We start from the raw sequence: 21,684 nt of genomic DNA on the forward strand, positions 1-21,684 counted from the left end.
GAAGAAGAAGAAGGAGAAGAAGAAGAAGTCCCCTGCAGCTGTTTTGGAGGGAGAGGGAAAGACAGAAAGAGGGAGGGTGCGAAGGAGGGAGAAGGAGTGGAGGAGGGAAAAAAAGCCAACTCATCTGACACAAACAGTGGGCCAAAGAAAGGGGAAGAGCAGGAGCAGCAGTGTCCAGAGCGAGTGGAAAATCAAAGTTTGAGAAGTGCAAATAGGACGAGACGGGAAGAAAAGAGCCTGAAGGTCTGCGAAGGAGTGAAGGAGACAGTTTGACCTGAAAAACAGAAGAGAAGAGGAGAGACGGGGGCTGAAGCAGAGAGGGCCCCAACTTTTCCAGAGGTAAAGATCTGTGAGCTGCTTTCTGCATTTTAATGAGCTCAAATGGAAGGATGAGCTCCTATTTCTGCTCTGTGTGTTCATTTGTTACTATATATTTCCTCTATGCAATGTGTGTGAGTGTGTGTGTGTGTGTGCGTGGGGAGTTATGTGTGACAGATGAAACGGGGACAGGGGGAGGAGTGAGCGTGTGTGCCAGAGTGGGAGAGGGATACCGGGGTGAAAGAGTTGGTTGGGTTTGAAGCTCTTCAGACTGATCTGAGCTTCACTTTCAGCCTGTTTGGAGAACAGCTAACTATAAAGTCTTAGAAGGAAACTGAAAAGTTTCTGAAACCCTGGAGGACTTTTGAAAACTGGTGGAATTAATTTCCTGTCTGAGCTGCCAGGAGGTCATAAAACGTCTGGAGGACCCATGGTGGAGTTAGATCTGTGCTGGTAGGTGGTAAGATATACAATATCCTCTGTGTTGCACTTTAAACATTTAGTTTCAACTTTTAAACTTTTGGAGCTTGCACCAAAAACGTCTAAGTAGAAACTTTTCTCACTACAGCTTCAAATCCAGGTTGTTGACAAATCGATAGAGCCAAATTGAGGCCAATTCCTCCTCTTCTGAAATAGGTCAGATTAATTATAGAGTTCACAAAATCAAATTTGAGAGGCCCACTCTGCCATCATATTCACTGTGATAGATAAGGAGGTTCAAGGCATGCTCTCTCTTGCACATAAGCGCAGCATTATGCTGAAGAAAACAGCATGAAATCTTGTTTTAAAGGCATGCAAGGAGATCACAGCTGAGATAGCAGATCTGAGGTTCAGGATCATACTCACAGAGGGAGTCTAGTACACAAGTTGGGCTGTTTTTTTTTGCAGTGGTGTGCACAGAGGGGGGAAGTAGATGGGGAGGGGGTTGCCCCACTTGTGACCTAATTGTTAAAAAAAATCACACACTAAAGTGCCTTCTTATGAACCAGAATGTGCTGAAGTGCCCTCTTTGGAAGTCAAAATGTACTGAAGTGCTCTCTTTATGAGCCAAAATTTGCTAGAGTGTCCTCTTCAGGAGCCAAAATGTGCTAATGAGCCAACTTTGGAGAGAAATCAGGCACTTAAGCGCCATCTTTGAGAGCCAACATGTGCCAAAATATCATCTTTTGGAGCTAAAGTGCCCTGTTGGGAGCCACATTGTGCTTAAGGGACCTTTGGAGCCAAAACAGGCACTTAAGCACCCTCTTTGAGAGCCAAAATGTACTAAAGTGCCCTCTTTGGAAGACAAAGTGTGCTAAAATGCACTCTTTGTAAACCAAAATTTGCTTAAGTGCCCTCTTTGGGCGCCAAAATGTGCCAAAGTGCCCCCTTATAATCAAAAACAGGCACTTTAGCGCCCTCTTTGGGACCTTGAATGTGCTAAAGTGCTCTCATGGCAGCCGATTTGTGCTAAAGTACCCTCTTTGGGAGCCAAAATTTGCTTAAGTGCCTTCTTTAGGAGCCAATGTGTGCTAACGTGCCCCCTATTAAAACCAAAACCGGCACTAAAGCGCCCTCTTTGGGAGCCAGAATGTACTAAGATGCCTTCTTTGGAGGACAAAGTGTGCAAATGTGCCCCCTTTAGACCCAAAGCAGGCACTTAAGCGCCCTCTTTGTTAGCCAAAATGTACCAAAATATCTTCTTTTGGAGCTAAAGTGCCCTATTGGGAGCCAGATTATGCTGACGGACCCTTTGGAGCCAAAACAGGCACTTATGTGCCCTCTTTGGGAGCCTGAAAGTGCTAAAGTACCCTCATTGGGAGCCAAAGTGCGCTAATGTGCCCTCTTTTGGAGCGGAAACAGGCACTTAAGCGCCCTCTTTGGGAGCCAAAATGTGCCAAAATGTCCTCTTTTGGAGCTTAGGTGCTCTGTTGGGAGCCTGAATGTGCTGAAGTGCCTTCTTGGGAGCCAAAGTCCTCCCCTCGATTAGGAAAACACACTAATCTGCCCTCACAGGTGGAAAAAACACATGAATCGGTGCCTTCTGCTGGTTTAAATGATAACTGTCCTCTTGTGTGGCTGTATGTGTCTTTTTTAAAATTCTCCATAAAGTGTATCCATGCCACAGTGTTATTGTGTTAAAGTTTAGATTTAACTGAGTTAGAGTTTCAAAATGTGAGGCAGCAGAGCTCCTCCACCCTCACAGTAATGAGAAAAATACAGCAGCTATATCCCCCAATGAAAGCCAGCCAGCAAGAGGACAGGAAGTGTAGGTCAAAGGTGGAAGGGGTGGCGATTCATTATTTTCTGAACCCTCGCAGACCTCGGGGTTGTGTAATCTGTGAGACCTCAGCGGCACCGCAGACACAGAAAGGAGCGAGCAGAGGAGAGAGGCATGTCATTATGCTCTCTGCAGAGCATGTGATGCCCCGTGAACAGCAGGGGGAAATCATTGAATCTAATTGTGAGGCCTTACAAAGAGAGCCAAGCAAGAGATGGCTGCAGGGAGGAAAAAAAAACAGGAGAGATGAGAAAGATGTGTCTGGGTGGAGTTCAGCTCCGGGGGCATTCAGGATTTCAAACAGCAGAAGGCGAAACTGCTGTGTGCTTCAATATTTAACTGGAGAAATTTCTGTTGTGGAAGTGTAACTATGCGAGGATTAACTCCTGAAGAAGACTCACATGAGCTCGATGTGGATCACTTGACTTGTTTTCTGTCTCTAGTTGTTCAGAGCTAATGAGAAAGTGTGAGCAGTATTTTCAAAGATGAATCAAAGAGCAGTCAAAGCCACAGCATGAGAAATAAATAGTGTGTGTGATAGAGTGTGTGATTGGCTGTTCTGACCTTTACCCCCAGTTTATTTTAGGATAGCTCATGTTTCCAGGCTGGGAATGCTGGGAGAAGATACGCCATGCTCACTGATGTTATGGCATGTGAGACGCTGCAGCGATTTACAGTACGCCCTCTGGTTTAAATTTACTGTACACGTCAACCTTCAGCAGCTTCTGTGGCTCTTTAATGGCTTCACAGGGCCTCCATTACACCATTCAGCCCCTGACACGCTGCACGTGCTGTAGATCTTCACACAAGTGCTTACAATAGTGCACCGGTGATTTAAAGGATATTGAATGCTATCACTTCAAGGACCCTGTGGTTTAAGAGCAAGACTCTGAACCAGAGGATCAGGCTTCAACACCAGCTGAGGAATATGTGGGAAGATTAAGAGATTCAAGTGATGAAAAAAATACAAAAAGAGTTTTTTGGGATATAAATATGTAAAGCTAAAGTTTGAGTTAGATTAAAGTGATGGTTAAAAAAGGCTTTAGACGAATGATTGTTGGTGTGAAAGGATGGATATGAGGCTGAATTGGCTGCAAAAACTAACCACACACTTCTTACTTTCTCAGAGAACAGGATGTCGACACTACCATCAGACAACAGCCCCGAAGATGCCAACAATCGCAGCTTCTGGATGGTAAGTGTGTGTGTGTGTTTGTGTTTGTGAGAGAGAGAGGGACTGATCCATGAGATATCTTTCCCCCTTTGTCGTCTTAAGTATCTCTGACCTTCCTGGAACAGACTAAACAGTTAAGGCTTCATATCACTGAACAAGGTCAGGCTTTCATTTGGAAATTTTAAAGGTAAAGAGCGTTCACTCTGAGCTTTAGTACCATCTACGCTTGCACGACATAAGCAGAAACATAACTGATGTCCTTGAGAATCCAGGATAAGTTGCTTTTGAGGGACTGTTCAGAGTTTCTAAGTGATTGTGAAAAAGTCTCCCTTCTAAAGATATGCCTGATCATAATACACACTTTAAAAACCAGCTGATAAGTTTAGTAGAGAGAAGTGAGATCTGTGTTTTTATCTGATGAAAACAATTTCTATGATTAATTTTGTAGTGATGGTGGACACCGCAGCCTAACTGTCAGACAGTAAAAGGACAGAAGAGCAGAAGAAAGATAAACCCGAGAATGATAGAGCACAAGCTTAATGATCTAAAACAAAAGCTAAAGGCTAAAACACAGGCTAAAGGCTAAAACCCAAGCTAAAGACTAAAACACAGGCTAAAGGCTAAAACACAAGCTAAAGGCTAAAACACAGGCCAAAGACTAAAACAGGAGCTACAGGCTAGAACACAGGCTAAAGGATAAAACATGAGCTCAATGATCTAACACTGGCTAAAGGCTAAAGTATGAAACATGAGCTAAAGGCTGAAACACAGGCTAAATGATAAAATATGAGTTAAGTATTATAACACAGGCTAAAGGCTAAAAATAAATTGTGAGCTAAAGGCTAGAACATGAGCTAAAGGCTGAACACAAGCTTAAGGCTAGAAGACATAGACTAAAGGATAAAACATAAGCTAAAGGCTGAAACACAAGCTAAAGGACAAAACACAAGCTTAAGGCTGGAACACAGGCTAAAGGATAAAAAATGAGCTAAATGATATAACACTGGCTAAAGGCTAAAGTATGAAGCATGAGGTAAAGGCTAAAACAGGAGCTTAAGGCTACAACATGAGCTAAAGTCTGAAACACAGGCTAAAAGCTTAAACAAGGGCTACAGGCTAAAACATGGGCTAAGGCTAGAACACAGGCAAAGGATAAAACATTAGCTAGAGGCTAGAACACAAGCTAAAGGATAAAGGATAAAACATGAGTTAAAGGCCAAAAATTCAGGCTAAAACACAGGTTAATCTCTTGTGCTAATGTTCATTCAACCCACAGTCAGCAGTTATTCTGCAGTGGTCTGTTCAAAATTGAGAGTCTATCAATAAAATGAAGAGTGAGGTTACGTTAGCTCTGATTGGTGAGGTTGGAGTTGGTAGATGAGCTCTGGTAGAACAGAACCAGGATTCACTAACATTACAGACTTGTCTCAGAGCACCAGGCTGTGAGTAGAGTTAAATATAGCCGGCTGCTAAACTACGGTACAAACTGACAAAGTTTGTTCTTGTCAGGTTTCACAGTGTAGCTCTATGTAACTGTTGATAAATACCTTACCTCTTAGTGTTGTATGTGGTAAAACGTCTCAAAAAAGGCTCTTTAAGCTCCAATTACCTCAGGTTTTTGTTTGTAATGTGTTATATTTAGTAACTTTTAGCTGGTGCACGGTGTGATGTTCTTTCTTTTCTGTCCTGTTTAGGAAAAGTTAGCCCGGTTTTACTGCAGCAGAAACAAATGTTTTGATGATCTTAACTTACTGTTATAGTGAAGACAGTAACAGAGCATTATTAATATGTATAATTTAACGCATGTAGGTATTCAGCCCATTTTAAAGTATACAACAAAATGCTCCACAAAAAAATCCATAAAAGGTAGAAAAGAGAAATAAAGGACTGGAGCAGAGAGGGAGTTAGACCCTGTAATAAAATAAAACAGAATAAATGTCAACCTGTTTGTTTCCAACAACATTTCAACTGTGAGGCTGCATAAAAACTCGGCTTCAAAGTGAAAAAGAAAGATTTGAGAAGGAGGAATCACCGTCGTAAAATGAATAGATGACGCTCTGAAGAAACTGTGATATGTCTGCATCACATCCCATAAAACCACTCACAGCGTGATCCCTGAAAAGCGTGGACTCTCATCTGTGCAGCATACACAGAATTACACAGACACTTAAACTGAATCTGACATCTTTAGAGTCATAAATCTTTTATTTTAATGTTTTTGCTTCTGTCACTGGTTTCCTTCGCAAACAGCAGAGTGCTTCCCTCTTTCTCTGAATGGCTCCCCACCTCGTACACACACACACCACACACACCACACACACCACATTTGTGTTTACCACTTTGTTTTAGAGTCTTAAACACTTCCAACACGTCTCATCTGTGAGTGCTGCCTCTGCTCTAACGCTGGCTTTGTCTCCTGTTGGCTGGCCCACTTTAATCTCTCCCCTCCCTCCTGTAATTTTGGCAGCCTCCTGTCGAGCTGGATGTGTTTCCACGCCAGTTCCTGTCTGTGTCATCCCCCCACTGTGCTCGAGGGCTGTCTGTCATTACACTGCAAACTTCGGCTTTTTTTTTTTTTTTTTTTTTGTAATTGCACAGTCAGTACCACTCCAAGAGGGTTGCAGTCGCAGCCGTTTAGCAGACAAAGGCTGTATTCATAAGAGTAGATTGAAACATGCTGCTGTGACACGTTGGAGATGCTCCTGAGTCCAGATTCACACTCTGGCGTTGTGTTAGGCTCCTCTGAAGACATCCTTCGTCTGTTTACAAATAGAAGTACAGAGCTTTGAATCCTCATCAGTGCCTTTAAAAATTCAAACGGACTAATAAACATCTTAAATGTTTGAGCAGGAAACAGGTTTAAAGCTGTGAGCCATGAGGTGGTGCAGAGAGCTGCAACTCCTCCAGCGTCCAGTGCATGAAATTAAGATGTTTTATTTTATTTACTGACTTTCATTGGCTTCTGAAATCTCTATTGCAAGATCTTAAATTAAACTCAGGGAGGAATATCACTAACATCTGTTTTTCCACGTCTACTCTGACTCTATCACTACTCCCATTTACCGTATCCCTCCTCCGCTCCAGCTATCTCCATGCATCTACCTCAGCCACAGGTAGCGTAGCATCTGCTAATCACATTATCTCTGCCGCTGCTCTTCCTCTGCTGGTGGCTCCCAGCACTCTCTCTCTGCTCTGTGACTTTCTCTACAGATGGCACTGGATCAGATACACGCTGTACACATAAAATGAGATTTTTAACGCAGGACCGAGTCCATTTTCCTCTGCTGCATTTTGTTGCTTGGACAGATTCTCTGGTAGCGGATTTGCTTCTGCCTCAGAGACCGGCCAACTGGGTCTCTGCAGCGTTGCTGTTGGCCTCAGAGTGGATTCCTCAGCTGTTTCTGTTTAATTCTCAGACAAACCACAACAGAGGCAGAGAGAAAGTGAGGAGGAAGGACAGAGAGAGAAACAGAGGGGGGGGTACACTGATGAGAAGCACACACTTTGATTCTGATTGAAGCATAAACACACTCTGTGTTATCTGAAGCACACAGAGGGCAGAGTTTGTACAGGCTCGATCCGTACCTCCTTTTTTAAAAAGACAGAAAAGAAGCTCTTATAGGAAGAACAGGGACCACTAACAATGAAAACTCTGACTCCAGCTACCTGACGCAGATAAACCTGCTGTTTATTAGCTCGCCAGCGCTAATAGTGCAAAGTGTTTGACCTTTCAGATGCACCTACATTTAATTAACCACCAATTAACCATCCAGTCAGCATCGAACGGACTGTCAGTTAACGGGGAAAACAAAGATGGAGGTCCTGAGGTGAAAACTTTAATGAACACGAGTCACTGAAGGTGGAGAAGGTCTGCAGGAAGGAGATAGAGAGGAAGATGGAGAGAGCAGTTGTTCCTCCGCACCATGAAAAACAGAAGAATTAATGAAGTGAGACTTAAAATACAACAGATACTAAAAAAAAGTGAGCTGGTTACTTAGAGACGGGGTTTTAGAGAAACAGGAAGCTGTCTGTAGAGAAACACCAGACATGCTGTGTGACAATATTGATACAAAATTTAAACTAAGACGTCCTTTAACATCCACAATAGAAGACTATGAAGCTTCATTTGTAGAGCCTTTCTTTCTTTTTTTGGATCCTTGCTCCTACAAAGCATGATGCTACTCTGCTCTCTGGTATTTCCTTGGTTGCTGGGTTAGCACGGCTAGCTTGTCCATCTTATTGGAGATAGATCTTACGTTCCCAATAACGATGGATTGAAGGACAAGTCAATGTCGTCACTTCTTAGCTCACACCTGAGAACCAGCACGTCATCCTCACCTCCTTCTCCTCACCTTGTGGGAAGACATCTGGCCTTACACCAGTTAGCATTGACATGCTACAGGCTGCTAACAGCTGAGTTCACGTGTAAACAATGCAGCCATGGTTACATGTAGGATCTCCAGACAAACACAGGAGAAAAAGTAGTAAAAATATCACTGAAGATAAAACCAGTTTGGTGTCCATGACCAACAAATGAGCCATTCAAATTAATGATCCACTCCAAAAACAAAGATGACGAAAAAGAGACGAAAAAAAATACAAGAAACGGACAAAGAAGAGAGAGCTGCTGCAAAAGGCAGCCATAGCCAACAGGGTGGCGCCTAGCAACCAATTCAGTGATTACTATAACAAATAAACAATAAAAGCATAAAAGCATATAAAGTAAAAAAATAAAATAAAATAATAATAATAATAAAAAAAAATTAAATACAAAATTAAATCAATAAATTATTGGCTTAATCATAGTTAAGAAAACAAAATAAATTGTTACAAACACATAAGACAAAAAATAATTACATTAATTTTTCAAAAAGTAAATACATTTAATCTATGACAAAAATGGAGGCTTGTTCCATATGACATTTTGCCAAAACAACAGAAGACGTTACTCTAGTTTACACACGGATGTCGTAAGCAGATTAAGTCTGTAGGAAAGTGGGGGAAGTTTGGTCTAAATTTAGCTAAAAACCAAACTTTAAAGTTAAAGTTGAATGGGAGTACAAAAGCATTGTTGGCATTGGTATTGATGATATTGCTAGTTAAGTTTCAGTTTCTTTTCTCCACATGCGCACCTCTCACTCACTCAGCCCCGTCCCGTCCTGCCCTGCTCTACCGTTAGTGTAGGAAAGTGCTGTTTAAGGACAATTAACTGAAGCTTTAGTATTTGCAGGAAACAAATGAGGTACTTTGGAAACACCACAGATTGATACCAACATCTAAAAAGAGCCTGAAAAGAGAAGCTGCATGGTAAACAGAGGGAGGAGGAGAAAACCCTATAAAGTTCTTTCTTTCTTTAGCTAATGTTGTTTTTCAAAGTGTAATCATTCATCACAGTTGTAATTTTTAACAGACTGATTAAATATATACACACAAGTTTAGAAAAGTCCCCTAGACTCTGAATTTAGTCGGTGGGCCTTGAAAACATTGCCTACATTTAAGAAAAAAATTGACTGTAAATAAACATGATTTTGTTGTTTAAGTTTATGTGTATGTTACTAATTGATTCAATCACCAAAATCCATTTGAATTGATAAATGCTGCTCTCCTGTCAAATATTTTTATGCTATTAAAATGTGATTAAGTTATTCATTACAAAGCCTCTGATTAATTAGATTTCTTTTAACCAAGTTCCACCTCTTCATTTAACATTTGTTACATGAAATAAAACCCATAATCATCTGACAGTTACATTTCAGACACCAGAAACCTTACAACCTCACAGCCTTGACCTTTTGCTCATGCCTGGAAAAAAAAACATCAAAGATCTCGCTGACTTTCCAGAAATTGGGTTTAGATTGATTTTGGAAAAGCTCAGGAACTCATTGCAAAAACCAAGCAATTAATAAATTAACCAAACCACTTAAAGGAAAAGTCACATGAAAGCTCTTTGATCACACCCATCCTGTGTTGGAGCTAACGCCGCTAACTTTTCTGACCATGAAGTGGATTGCAAAGCACTTCCCAACTCCCCAGACAGTGACTGTGAAATGAATATTTTCTCCTGGCGTCTGCTTCCTGCACCAATTCTGACTCAGACGACTCCGACATGTGTTGTTGTTGTTGTGTACCAAGCCAGAGAGATGTCAGTCAAACGCAGGGAAATGCCACTCAAAGCATGACCAACCACGCCTACACAGTCCTGAGAAGAGGTCCGGCTCTGAACTTTAATGTAATGTATGCATTAAAGTTATTTTCAGCAGGATGTAAGTGAGACTAAATGGAGAAAGACACAGGATTATCAAACACAAACAGTCTCTGTTACCTTTAAACTGATTTTTAAGTTTTTTTTATCCAAAGTGCCCTGCCTCTTTTGATTTAACACACGATCACTCCACGTTTAATGCATCCAGAAATGTTAAAGCAGCTGTCTAAATGTGTCACCGTCTGACACACTCAGTCTGACAGAAGTAAGAAAAAGAGTAGGAGTGAGGGCTGAGTCGGAGCTGACGGCAGCTGCCAGGAAAATTGCAGAGAGATTTCCAAATACCACATCTACAAACAACACAGATATGTTATTACACTCAGGCCTCCCTTTGCTGTCCTCTGGTCCCCTTTTAAATGTCTGCTGTTCCTTTTATTGCCAGTTCTTGTCATGTGTTCGCTGACCACACCCCGCTCTGCAGCCGGCATTAGACTTTTACCACAGGAAACTTAACGCCAGTGAAATGTCAGTGGTGGCACGTGGGGCTTGACCTTAGACGGCTACGGGAGTGTCACAGCTGTTAAAGGCGATGAGGATCCAGGATGGACTTTACTGTGAAGTCTAGAGGAAGTGCCTTAACTAAAAAGTTAACAACGGCTGTTTTCTAAACTGCCTACTAAACTAGCAGTGCCTACTACTTGGGCCAAAATTCAGTGTGAAGTAGGTAGTATGCAAAAACTTGCAAAATCTGCAGTATGCCAAAATTCCCTGGATGTCTACCAGGGGCGGTGTCATGGGTGGCCTACCCACTTTCTGACAGGTCCACCTCAAACTTTTCTTTGAAAAGTTTTATTTTCTTTCTTTAAAAAAAAAATAAAGAGGAAAATTTAAAAAAGGGTCACTTTATGCTCATTTTGTTATTGTTAGATGCCCTGTATTTATAAAATGAGCCAAGTTTGGCAATTTTTAGCCAGTTGGTAAAAAAAGTTATGAATCATTCAGCCTCATGTTTTACCAGTAGGACTAGAGAATAATTTTGGGAAAGACTGTGGATTTTTGTCTTTGATTCAGCTGTGGTTATTGGACAGTCTATGATACATGGAAAGTTGAGGTGGTTGAGGTAGAGTGCTACACTTAGGCTGATATACCATAGAAAGCAATTTTCGTCTGATGCACTGAAATTTTATCAAATATTAAAGAGGCAAAAAGCAACCACAATACAACAACACTAAGACAGTCCATGAGGTGGAAGTGAAGTGATGCAAAAAAATAAAAAATGAATTCATTAAAGCCCAAATAAACCACTAATTCACTTTTTAAAACCACATTTTTAACCACTTTGTGACCAATACAGATGCAGTTTTTCCATCAGCTGTAAAAATAAAAATCCCTTTTAGATTCATTTTCAGTAAACGATAAAACTTGTAGTGTAAGATTAAAAATCAAATATGATGATTCTGCTGTGATATGATACACAAAATAACTAAAATGCCAAGATCTACCTAAAGCTTGTGTTTTACATTTATAATCAAGGCAAAATAAAATAAAAAAAATAAAACCCTGTAGCTCCATTTTCTGAAAGTCATACTACATACTAAGGGTGAGTTTTGGCAAGAACCTAACGATACACAATGTCACAATATGATAATATCACAATATTGTGATACATTGTGATATTCTACACAGTTAACTTTTTGATTGAAAACAACCTTTCTATTTTATTCTGTTTGAAATAAATAAAGTCAGATGTAGTGTTTCATACAGACACTTAACTTAAAAACATAAAGTGAGTCAAGTTTGTCACTTAAACTACTGTGACATTAAACTAATGTTGCAAAAAAAATTATTGGGTAAAAGTCGTAGTCAGTTGGTGAAACTGATAAATGTCCCTTGGTATAGCCAATGTTACTCCCCCCAAAAAAACTAGTATTGCACAAAACATAACTATGCTTATCATTTTATCAACCTACTACACTGTAAGAATTACACTTACAATTATTTTAAACTAATTGACCCAAGAATAGAGAGAGAAAAAAATAAACTGATGTTAACGGCTTTAAAAACCATGTCATCAACTTTAGAAATAAAGGATTTTGAATATACTTAGAGGTTATGATTATCATGCATTTTATGGGCAACATACAGCGGAGTAGCTCTGCAGCGCCATCTACTGCAGTGGAAGTGCGGAAGACGTATCGTACTTCCAGCTCACGTAAAATATGTTGGTTTTTTTAGCCTAACAAAAATACTGATATTAAAAGTTGGCAGTTAGGGGAAGACAGCCTCAGTCTCAGCCTGAGTGGACTGAAGCAGAGTGGCAGGGAGAGTCATGCTGGCTTAGATTGTCTCTACATTAGTTCGTCAGTTTCACTTTATGATACACGCCGCTGCCTCTGCCAGGACTAAACTGTGAGCAGATGCACTCTTTTGTATTCTCTGGCAGCGAGCAAACACTCAAAAGTAGATAAACAAAAAACTGAACCAAACTCTGGCAAGAATGTCGACCATTTCCGCTTTTCAATCCCCAAAAAACACTTCTTTGATATCAGTGTGGGGGTTTAAAGCACTCCGCCGAGCCTCCCGCCTCGCTCTGTTTACTCTGTGTTAACAGCACATCTCGGTCTCTCTTTGTGTCCTGGCAGCCTGGGAACTATCAGCGCACTGTGAAGCGGACAGAAGATGCCTTCCAGGCCTGTAATGACATTGTGGCGTGTTTCCAAGAGAGAGCACGTGTGGAGCGGCAGTACGCCCAGCAGCTCAGTGAATGGAGCAACAAGTGGAAGCCAGTGGTGGACTCCAGTGAGTGCTGAGTCTGGACTGTGTCTTAAAGCATGAAGAGATGAATCCAATTAATGTGACAAGACTTGATCAAATGTTCCCTTTTGTTTAGATTTGATGTGAAGAAACACTCCTTCAGCTCTGAGAACATTTGTCTCCCTCAGGTCCTCTCTACGGATCCCTCATGAAGGCTTGGCAGTGCTTCCTGTCTTCTGCGGACCGGCTGGCCTCCTTGCATGCGTCCATCTGTCGCTCCCTGGTGTCTGAGGATGGAGACAAGGTCAGGACCTGGCAGAAGGACACCTTCCACAAGAAGTTATTCGGAGGATTTAAGGAGTCCCAAGACACTGAAACAGGCTTTATACGAGCTCAGAAGCCATGGGCGAAACGTCTGAAAAAGGTCAGAGTACTTTTTAATTTCTCTCTAGCCAAAAGTCTTCTTCGTTCGTGGATTATATCGGAGATTAAAAGCTGTAGCCTGAGACGGTGATTTATAAAGGATGAATCCAGGCTTAACTTTTCGTATGAGTCACATTCAGAGATGGAAAATGTCTGATAAATGGTGCATGTAGAGCATCTCTTTAGGCTGTTAGAGCCACATGTGTCCTGTTAGGAGATAATCTGAAGCCAAACAATAAGTTTAAAACTAACCACAGAGACACTAACCCTGAAGTTTGACTTGGAGTATGTATGAAATCCTTTCCTCATCAGGTCACGTCTCACTTTTTGTGTTTGATCGTCTCTGGATTCTGTTCATAGCTGGACAAAGCCAGGAGAGCGTACCACAAAGTGAGCCGGAAGGAGCAGGCAGCCAGGGAGCGGGAGGCACACGCTCAGGGGAACCCGGACGTCGCCATCGACAAACAGAAGAAGATCCAGGAGGAAAGAGAGCTGGCACAGCAGGAGGCAGAGAAAGTACGCCCCGGGTTTCATCTCAATCTTATTTTTTCTTGGATATTTGTGGTTCTGGATCGGAGCCGTTGATTTGTCTCCATCTGGTCCATCTGTTCATGCTCTCTTGTCAAATTTTCTCTGATACAGAGTCTGTGCTCCATTTCGTTTGTGTACAGTGCAGACATAAACTTTTAATGCTGCATCCTGTTTTTATTACAGCTTTGATAGACCAGAAGACTTTAGTGTCCAGACAGCAGGGGATGCCAACAAAAGACAAGAGATAGAAACTAAAAGTGGGATATCTAACTTAAAGGGGATTTAAAGGGGCTGTGAGGAGTTTGAAAGTGATCTTAAAAGAGTCTCTCCTCTAGATATATGCCTAATCATAATCCACACTTTAAAATGCGATTATCGGCTCCAATATTGCTGGTTACAGGTTATTTTAAATTGCTGCTTCTTAGCTTCCAGGTCGTTGACAACACCACGCCGACTGACAAAGTTTAGTATCGAGAAGAGATGAATCACAGAAATCTGTGTTTTTCTCTACTAAAAACAATTTCTGTGATTAATTTTGTAGTGATGGTGGACACAGGAGCCTAACTGTCAGACAGAAAAAGGACAGAAGAGCAGAAGAAAGATAAACAGGAGAGGGATACAGCACAAGTTTAAGGCTAAACCACAGGCTAAAGGCTAAAACATGAGCTAAAGACTAAAACACAGGCTAAAGGCTCAAACACAAGCTAAAGGCTAAAACTTAAGAGAAAGATTAAAACTCATGATAAAGACTATAATATGGGCTAAAGGCTAAAACACAAGCTTAAGACTAAATCACATGCTAGAGGCTAAAACACAGGCTAAAGGCTACGTCACGGGCTAAAGGCCAGAACACCAGCTAATTGCTAAAACATAGGCTAAAGGCCTAAACACCGGCTAAAGGCCAAAACACACCAGCAAAAGGCCTAAACACCAGCTAAAGGCTAAAACACCAGCTAAAAGCTAAAACACAGGCTAAAGGCCTGAACACCAGCTGAAGGCTAAAACACCAGCTAAAGGCCAAAACACAGGCTAAAGGCCTAAACACCAGCTAAAGGGTTAAACATAGGCTAATTGCCAAAACACCGGTTGAAGGCCAAAACACCAACTAAAGGCTAAAACACAGGCTAAAGGCCTAAACACCGGCTAAAGGCCAAAACACACCAGCTAAAGGCCTTAACACAGACTAAAGGCCTAAACACCAGCGAAAGGCTAAAACACAGGCTCAAGGCCTAAACACCAGCTAGCCGACTTGTTGTCACATTTCAAACCGTAGCGCTACGTAACTGTACCGATAAATATCTTACCTTGGCGCGTTGCATCCAGTAAAAAGTTGACTTTGTTGAAATTTGTTTCAATCAGATCTCCATTTAATCCCAAAACAAACATGCTGCTAGAAGTAATTTACGACAGTGTGCGGAGACTCCGGGCCACAAGGTGGCAAGGGACTGCAATCAAAACAGATCCTCCTCATAGCATCTTTAAAGGGAGAGTTTTAACACTTTAGATGGTATCATCATAAACGTTCATGGATGTATGAGTCTATTTCTTTTTAACCGTCTTTTACTCAATAAGTCTTAATTTGCCTCCTCCTGGGTTGAGAATTGGCTGGAAAGTGTCTATCTGACTGTTGTCCCTGTGCAACTTATGTGAAAGTGTCTCTTATGGTCACAGGTCAGAGCGAGGTATGAGAAAGTCCTTGAGGAAGTAAACCGCTACGCCCCGCGCTACATGGAAGAGATGGAGTCCATCTTCGACCAATCACAGGATGAGGAGCGCAAGAGGATCGTCTTCCTCAAACAGGCCTTCCTCTCCATCCACAAACACCTGGACATCACCACCAACGAGAGGTGAGAGTCATTCCTCTGACGCTGCAGCTGCTGTCTGTGGTGTTAGATAAAGATCAGTGTGTGTGTGAGTGTGTGTGATTTAACCGTGACAGACTCTTTGTGCTCTAGCATGTGTATTTAGAGCCTTGTGGGTTGGAATCAATAGTGCGACTTACTTTAGCTCTAATTAACTGCTGTAACACGGCTCAGCAGAATCCTCTCAGTGATTCACTTCATTTCTGTGACAGGAAATCAGAGCTGGACAGGAACTTTATCTGAAATAAAGCTAATACTCTGTTATCTTATTTCTCTCCTGCTTTTCGACAGCGTGCGGGCCGTTTACGACGAGCTCCACAACACTCTGATGGCCATTGATGAGCACGAGGATCTGCGCTGGTGGAAGAACACTCACGGGCCTGGGATGCCCACCGACTGGCCCCACTTCCAGGTTCTTCAGCTTCGACCATTTCAGCATCTTAATGTCAAATTTTTCTTTGTTTTTACAGTCTCATTTTGTTTTATTTTGTGTCACAGGAATGGACACCTGAGAAGAAAACCAAGAAAGGAAAAGAAACAAAGAAAGTGGTGGAGAAGAAGGGAACAATAGAGAGGAGGTGAGTGCAGTAGTTGTGTCCCAGAGGACGGAGGTTTGTCTTTTTACTGAGATGAAAAGCTCGCTGATCTAACATCCATCTGTCTCTGCTCTGTTTCTTCACACAGTGTGATGATTGGAGGCGTGAGAGTCAGAGCTCTGTATGATTATGTTGGCCAGGAGACGGACGAGCTGTCGTTTAAAGCAGGTAAAAACACACAAACACACAGAAAGTTTTCAGATAAACTTCACTAAGGAGCTTGTGTGCAGCAGACCTATCAGATTCAGAAACAATCATTTAAATACTTTCTTAACTGAAAGGTGTCAAAAGATTTAATGTTCAGTCAGGATCAGCTTCCTCAAAAATGCCGTTATATGTGGTTTTTGATCTGTTGTGGGAGCTCCCTACCCTTTCTAGTGCCTATGTGGAAGACAAAGCGTGAGGCAGGGAGCAGCAAAAGCCTCATAGTAGGATTGAGCAGTGGTGTGCACAGAAGGGGGGCAAGGGGGGCCGCTGCCCTCCTCGTGGCGATATTGTTGAAAAAACAAATGCGAAAGTGCCTTCTTGGGAGCTTAAATATGGGCTAAAGTGCCTGGTTGGAAAAACACACTTAACTGCCCTTTTGTGTGGCGAAAATATGTGCTAACTGCCCTTAAATAATGTCACAACTTTGTTGTAATTAAACTTTTGCACCACTAAGACTCTGACTTTTTCTTAACCTGTGTTTATTTTATTCTAACATTGTTTTATCATTAAAATTTCAAAACACAAGTATTACTTCCTGGAAAGCCGATCGCAGTCAAATTGATCTGCATGGGTTTTACAGGAGATGTCATATTTCACTATTTACTACATTTTCCCGCTCTTTCTCCTGCTCTGGTGTTTGTTCTGTTTTTTATTTATATATTTATTTTTATATTTATTTATTTATTTTTTAATGCAATGTGATGCTTAAACATAGCTATAGCTTTACTCAAAACAAAATAAAATAGAGGCATAAATGACAACTGATGGAGGAGCAGATTCAGAAAGTGATGTCTCTTGGTGTTTGGAAGAAGGTTTATACAGCTCTTATTTAGTATAATTTACATTTTGTGTCGTGATGTGTCTCTTAATTCATTTGCATTTGTTTGTTTATTCGAACAAGTTAAAGACATCATAACAAAACAATAAAACAGAACAGAGATAAATAAGATGCAGAATGTGTTCAAGCAGAAGTAAAAAAAAAACAATTAAAGAAACAACTCTAATAACTTAGATCTTTATACCTTTTTCGAAAGGGTGTAGGATGAAGTCTTAACCTTTCCTCATAATTTTATTCTTAGATTGATTATCAAAATTATACATAAATAATGTCTGAGCAGTCAAAATGATTGCTATGTCCATTCAAGCAGTTTGCAAAATTCTGGTAGACCAAGTGTTAAAAGTCTGTGCACACCCCTGGGATTCAGTGGCAGTTTTAGGGTAAAATGCAAAAGTATTGTTGCGCTTTGGTCACTTGTTGACCTAAAATGCAAAGTTTTAAAAAATTGCCTCCAGAGTGGAATTTCTCTGAAACGCTGCCACCATGGTTGCTGTATAATCAGTAAGCCGGTGTTTCCAGTGGAAACGCTGACATTATGCTACGCTTCACTCAAGCGCATACAGCAGTACAAAAGTAATGTTGATCCGATCGTCTCAGGCTACCATTAGCTGCTCAAACTGCTGAATCTGCTGACTGTCTTTCAACAAAATGTGCATCTGTTGCTCCACTTCTGCTCTGGTGTTTCACCAAAACACCAGATGATCGGCTCAACTCTACTTCAGTGAAGTACTACCAACAGCTGCTTCTGGATCAGACAATTATAGTGCCACCTACAGGCCTGGCATGCTTACTACAACGTTTTCAGTCCCTCAGTATTTCTGTGTAAACTCAGATTTTTTTTCCCTGCGTTTTAACATTTTTTGATGAAACTTTGTCATGTAAATGGGACCTATATGGAGCGCACATTTTATGTTTCAGTCAGCTGATAAATGCTGGCGTTAAAATCAGCTGATATTTTCCTAAGGCTCAGCTTCATGGCCTCTGAATCAGAATCAGAAATACTTTAATGATCCCAGAGGCGAAATTACACTAAGCTCAGTGCCTAGCATCTGAAGCTGAGTTCTCACTAACAGGACAAAAAGTAAATAGATAAAAAATGTGAAAAAAAAGCGAGGTCACATCCAAGTTATCGGTTTGATGCTGCACCTGCTGAACACTTCATACACAGACCTGTTTTTATTAATGAGAGGTGTCTCTGTCTCTGCAGGTGAGGAGTTTCTGAAGGTGGAGGATGAGGATGATCAGGGCTGGTGTCGGGGGATGAAGGACGACGGCTGGGAGGGGCTTTACCCCGCTAACTACGTGGAGGTGGTGTAGTTCACACATTGAGAGCGCGAGAGGGAGAGATAGAGAGAAACATGTTAGATCTCACGCTTCATTTCACTGAGGTCACCACCTTTGTGAAACGTCTGAAATGAACTGATGCTGTAAAGAAAACCACCGTGAAGCTGTTAGCCAAAGACCAGGCCTGTGAAGAGAGTGTGATTTACACACAGGTCGTGTTTTCTCCTGAAGGATTTTGATCAAATGTTTTAATATATACAGGAAACCACTTATTGAAGCCATATAATAAACATGCTTTAAAAAAGAAGTAGGTGTTGGTGTACGGTAGGCTACGTTATGAAACCAGCCATTGGTGCTTTAGTTGAGTTAAAGGACTGCTAATCTTATTGTTGTTGCACCTCGTTATGTTCATTAAATGCTCACAAAGCCTCTCAGTGTATGAAGAGAGTGAGGCCAATACTGTGATAAACAGAAGCAGCAACATGAGTGGAGTTAGCGTGAGAGGAATCCTTGTTTGCTTCTTTTTAAATATTAGTTTTTAAAGAGAGAAATCAGATTAATCTCCATTCATTTAAAGGGGAACTGTTAGCTTAGCTCAGTTTAGCTTAGCAGCATAATCCCACATTCCAAGACCTCTGGTGCTGCATCAACTGGGTCTTTGTTTGAGATGCTGTCATCATCTGAGGATGCTGTTACCCCAACCTCTGCTCAGTTATAAGAGCCATTCCACTGAATCAGGGCTGTTTTTTTGTTGTAACCCTTTAAAATTAAATACAATTTCTCTTTTTTTCCCATTTAAAATCTGATGATACACACATGAAACTACTCAAGGTGGCCCATCTCAGGCAACTTTATATCTTTTTTTTTTTTCAGATAGGCTGAAGATGGTAGCATTTTTCTCTTTACCATAACTCTTTTGAACTCTAAAAAGCAAATTAAAAGTTTGTCAGCTTATTCCCCACTACTTTTCTGCAGCACATAGTGTGCTTTTAAATCTGAACAATTTCACTAATTAAAACTCTAATATGAAAAACTTCACTTAGTCCTGTTGCTCCTCATTTGAGTAAAAGGACTGAAAGTAACAGGAATGAGTTTTTAGCATAGAATTATTAAATACATGAAAAATAGCCACATGGCATTTATGCAAATAGCATTTGATCCCCAATCATATTACAGTGACTCAGCGAAAAAATGTGTTAAAAAACCCAAACAAATAAACAAATAACATCAAAATTAATAATTTGTGTAACAAGATCGAGGGGAAACATCTGGCTAGCAAAAATGAAGCCTATGCAGAAGTGCTAAAAGTTGCTGTTCATTGAGAATCAGCTTGAAGCTGGCTGCAGAAAGACCGAAAGTCACGTACACACCCAGCCATAAACAAACAGACTTTTACGGCATTAAAAAGCATATTTACAGCCTGGTGCAAAAAACAGCTTGGGTCTTTAACGCTGATTTCACTATCCCCACACACTGTACGGTGTCCAATCAGAGGCACAGCTCAGGTCACGTGACTGGGGGGTGCCCTGTAGCTGCTCAAAGAAAAACTGGCTGCGTCTGTGGATTGGCTTCATTTCACGGTTTCAGGAGCAGACAGGTGACGTCACGGATGGTTCGCCCATGTTTTATACATGTGGCTGGAATATGAATTGGATATGATTGAATATGATTAAGCCATGATTTGAACCCCCTCAGTCATAACTGAAATATCATTAAATACACTGAAAAATATATAAATAAGTAAACTTACTGTTGACCTTCCCATGGTCTGCAGAGGATCTGAATGATGCTACTTCCTGTGGACCATGTGACCTGTGGTAAAACCCAGGGATACAACTTAAGTGTGAATTTTGACTCAATTATTATTAATTTTTTTCTGTTTTTTTTTTTCTTTTTAAAGAGAAAGAAAATTAAGTTGGGAAATTTTTTTTGAAGGATTAAATGATTATATTTGATAGTAAAGTCTAATTTAAGGAAACGGGGTACGGCAAAAATAAAAAATAAATAAATAAATAAATAAATAAATAAAAAGCTAATCTTCCAGTGTTCAAAGAAGTTTAAATTAATCTTTAAAGTCTTTTTATTAAATATTTCATCAGATCAATGTGAGGGGCACTTGGCTTGATACGAAACAGTTCATTTTATCACGCATTAATACATTTTATTACCTGGGGACACAAATGGCACAGATTCAGTGGAATGGGCAATAAACATCTCAGCTAACTGACTATTAAATCACATTTTCTGCCACTTCCTCCGAGGTTTGTTTCAGAGTTATTTCCCTAAATGAGACCGAATGTTCGTCAAACAACTAAAAATGCTGGTGTTGTGTTTCTGCCTTACCTCAGAAGATGAGGGATTTTCTTTAACAGGTTTTGTGCCATCATAGCCAAAGAACTGCTGCAGGTTTAACGTTTGTGGAAAAAGAGAAACTAAAACTTTATCAATCTGCTTTAATCTTCCTCTTCTTTCTTCTTTTACTCTGTTTTCATTCTCTCTCTGTTTACGTGCATTTAATTCTCATGTTTAGACTTTTTGTTTGCTCCCAAAAATACTTTTTGCAAACTGCCTCTTTTCAAAATAAAAGTTAAAACTGTCAAACAGAAAAAAAGCCTTTTTCAATCTCAGACCCTCAGGAGGAGTGTGTGTATGTGTGTATGTTTGTGTGTGTGTGTTTGTGTGTTTGAGGCTTGGCAGACAGTTGATGCTGTGTGTGTGTTTGACTGTATGATTCACTCTGCCGTCATCCTCCGCAGTCCTGAAGTCCTGCCTGTAGTTATGTTATTACATGTGCAGAGTTGTCAGTCATCTGTTATCTACACACTCACACACACACTTGCGCAGTAGTAACCTTGAAGGCCTTGTGTCTGTGTCAGGAGGAGTGTGTGCAGGTCAAACAGTGCTCTTTATCATGGTGATGCTACCAGACACAGCCTTACATCAGCCCAGCAGACTCTGCTTCACTGTGTGAGTGGGCAGATATGCAGCGATAAGTCCTGCTGTATTATTGTGCTCACACACACACACACTCACACACAGATTTGCAGTAAATACAAGCAGACAGGAGAATGTAGGAATGTGTGTTTCCACAGAAGTAATGGAGATAATGATGTCACCCTGGAAGGAATTTCGACGACTGATGACAGCTTTCTGCTCGTAGCAGACTGATAAGTAAACACAAAGACGGTCTAAGCTGAGCTCCCACAATCCTTCTCTCTGCAGCTTACAATATTTC

General features: G+C 40.9%; 1 protein-coding gene across 3 annotated transcripts; it reads left to right on the forward strand.

Annotated features, from left to right (window-relative positions):
* Positions 1-39: 39 nt before the first annotated feature.
* Positions 40-21,013, forward strand: LOC141810116 (protein kinase C and casein kinase substrate in neurons protein 3). 3 transcript variants are annotated; one of them, XR_012600049.1, is made up of 11 exons: positions 40-339; positions 3,706-3,773; positions 12,597-12,753; positions 12,897-13,132; positions 13,492-13,647; positions 15,334-15,509; positions 15,816-15,936; positions 16,023-16,102; positions 16,209-16,288; positions 18,373-19,954; positions 20,145-21,013. XR_012600049.1 is itself a non-coding variant. In XM_074697462.1 (10 exons), the coding sequence occupies exons 2-10, from the start codon at positions 3,714-3,716 to the stop codon at positions 18,480-18,482; spliced, it is 1,176 nt and encodes a 391-aa protein (XP_074553563.1). In that variant the 5' UTR covers positions 40-339; positions 3,706-3,713; the 3' UTR covers positions 18,483-21,013. The 3 variants fall into 3 exon arrangements, 2 of the variants coding, with proteins under 2 accessions (XP_074553563.1, XP_074553564.1); XM_074697462.1 differs by having other exon boundaries at positions 18,373-21,013; XM_074697463.1 differs by lacking the exon at positions 40-339 and adding an exon at positions 569-771 and having other exon boundaries at positions 18,373-21,013.
* Positions 21,014-21,684: the final 671 nt, after the last annotated feature.

This window comes from Halichoeres trimaculatus, unplaced genomic scaffold (genome assembly GCF_033239565.1).
Source record: "Halichoeres trimaculatus isolate MK-OKI-2021-1 unplaced genomic scaffold, fHalTri1.1 fHalTri1_scaffold_20, whole genome shotgun sequence".
In the NCBI taxonomy this organism is placed as follows: domain Eukaryota; kingdom Metazoa; phylum Chordata; class Actinopteri; order Labriformes; family Labridae; genus Halichoeres; species Halichoeres trimaculatus.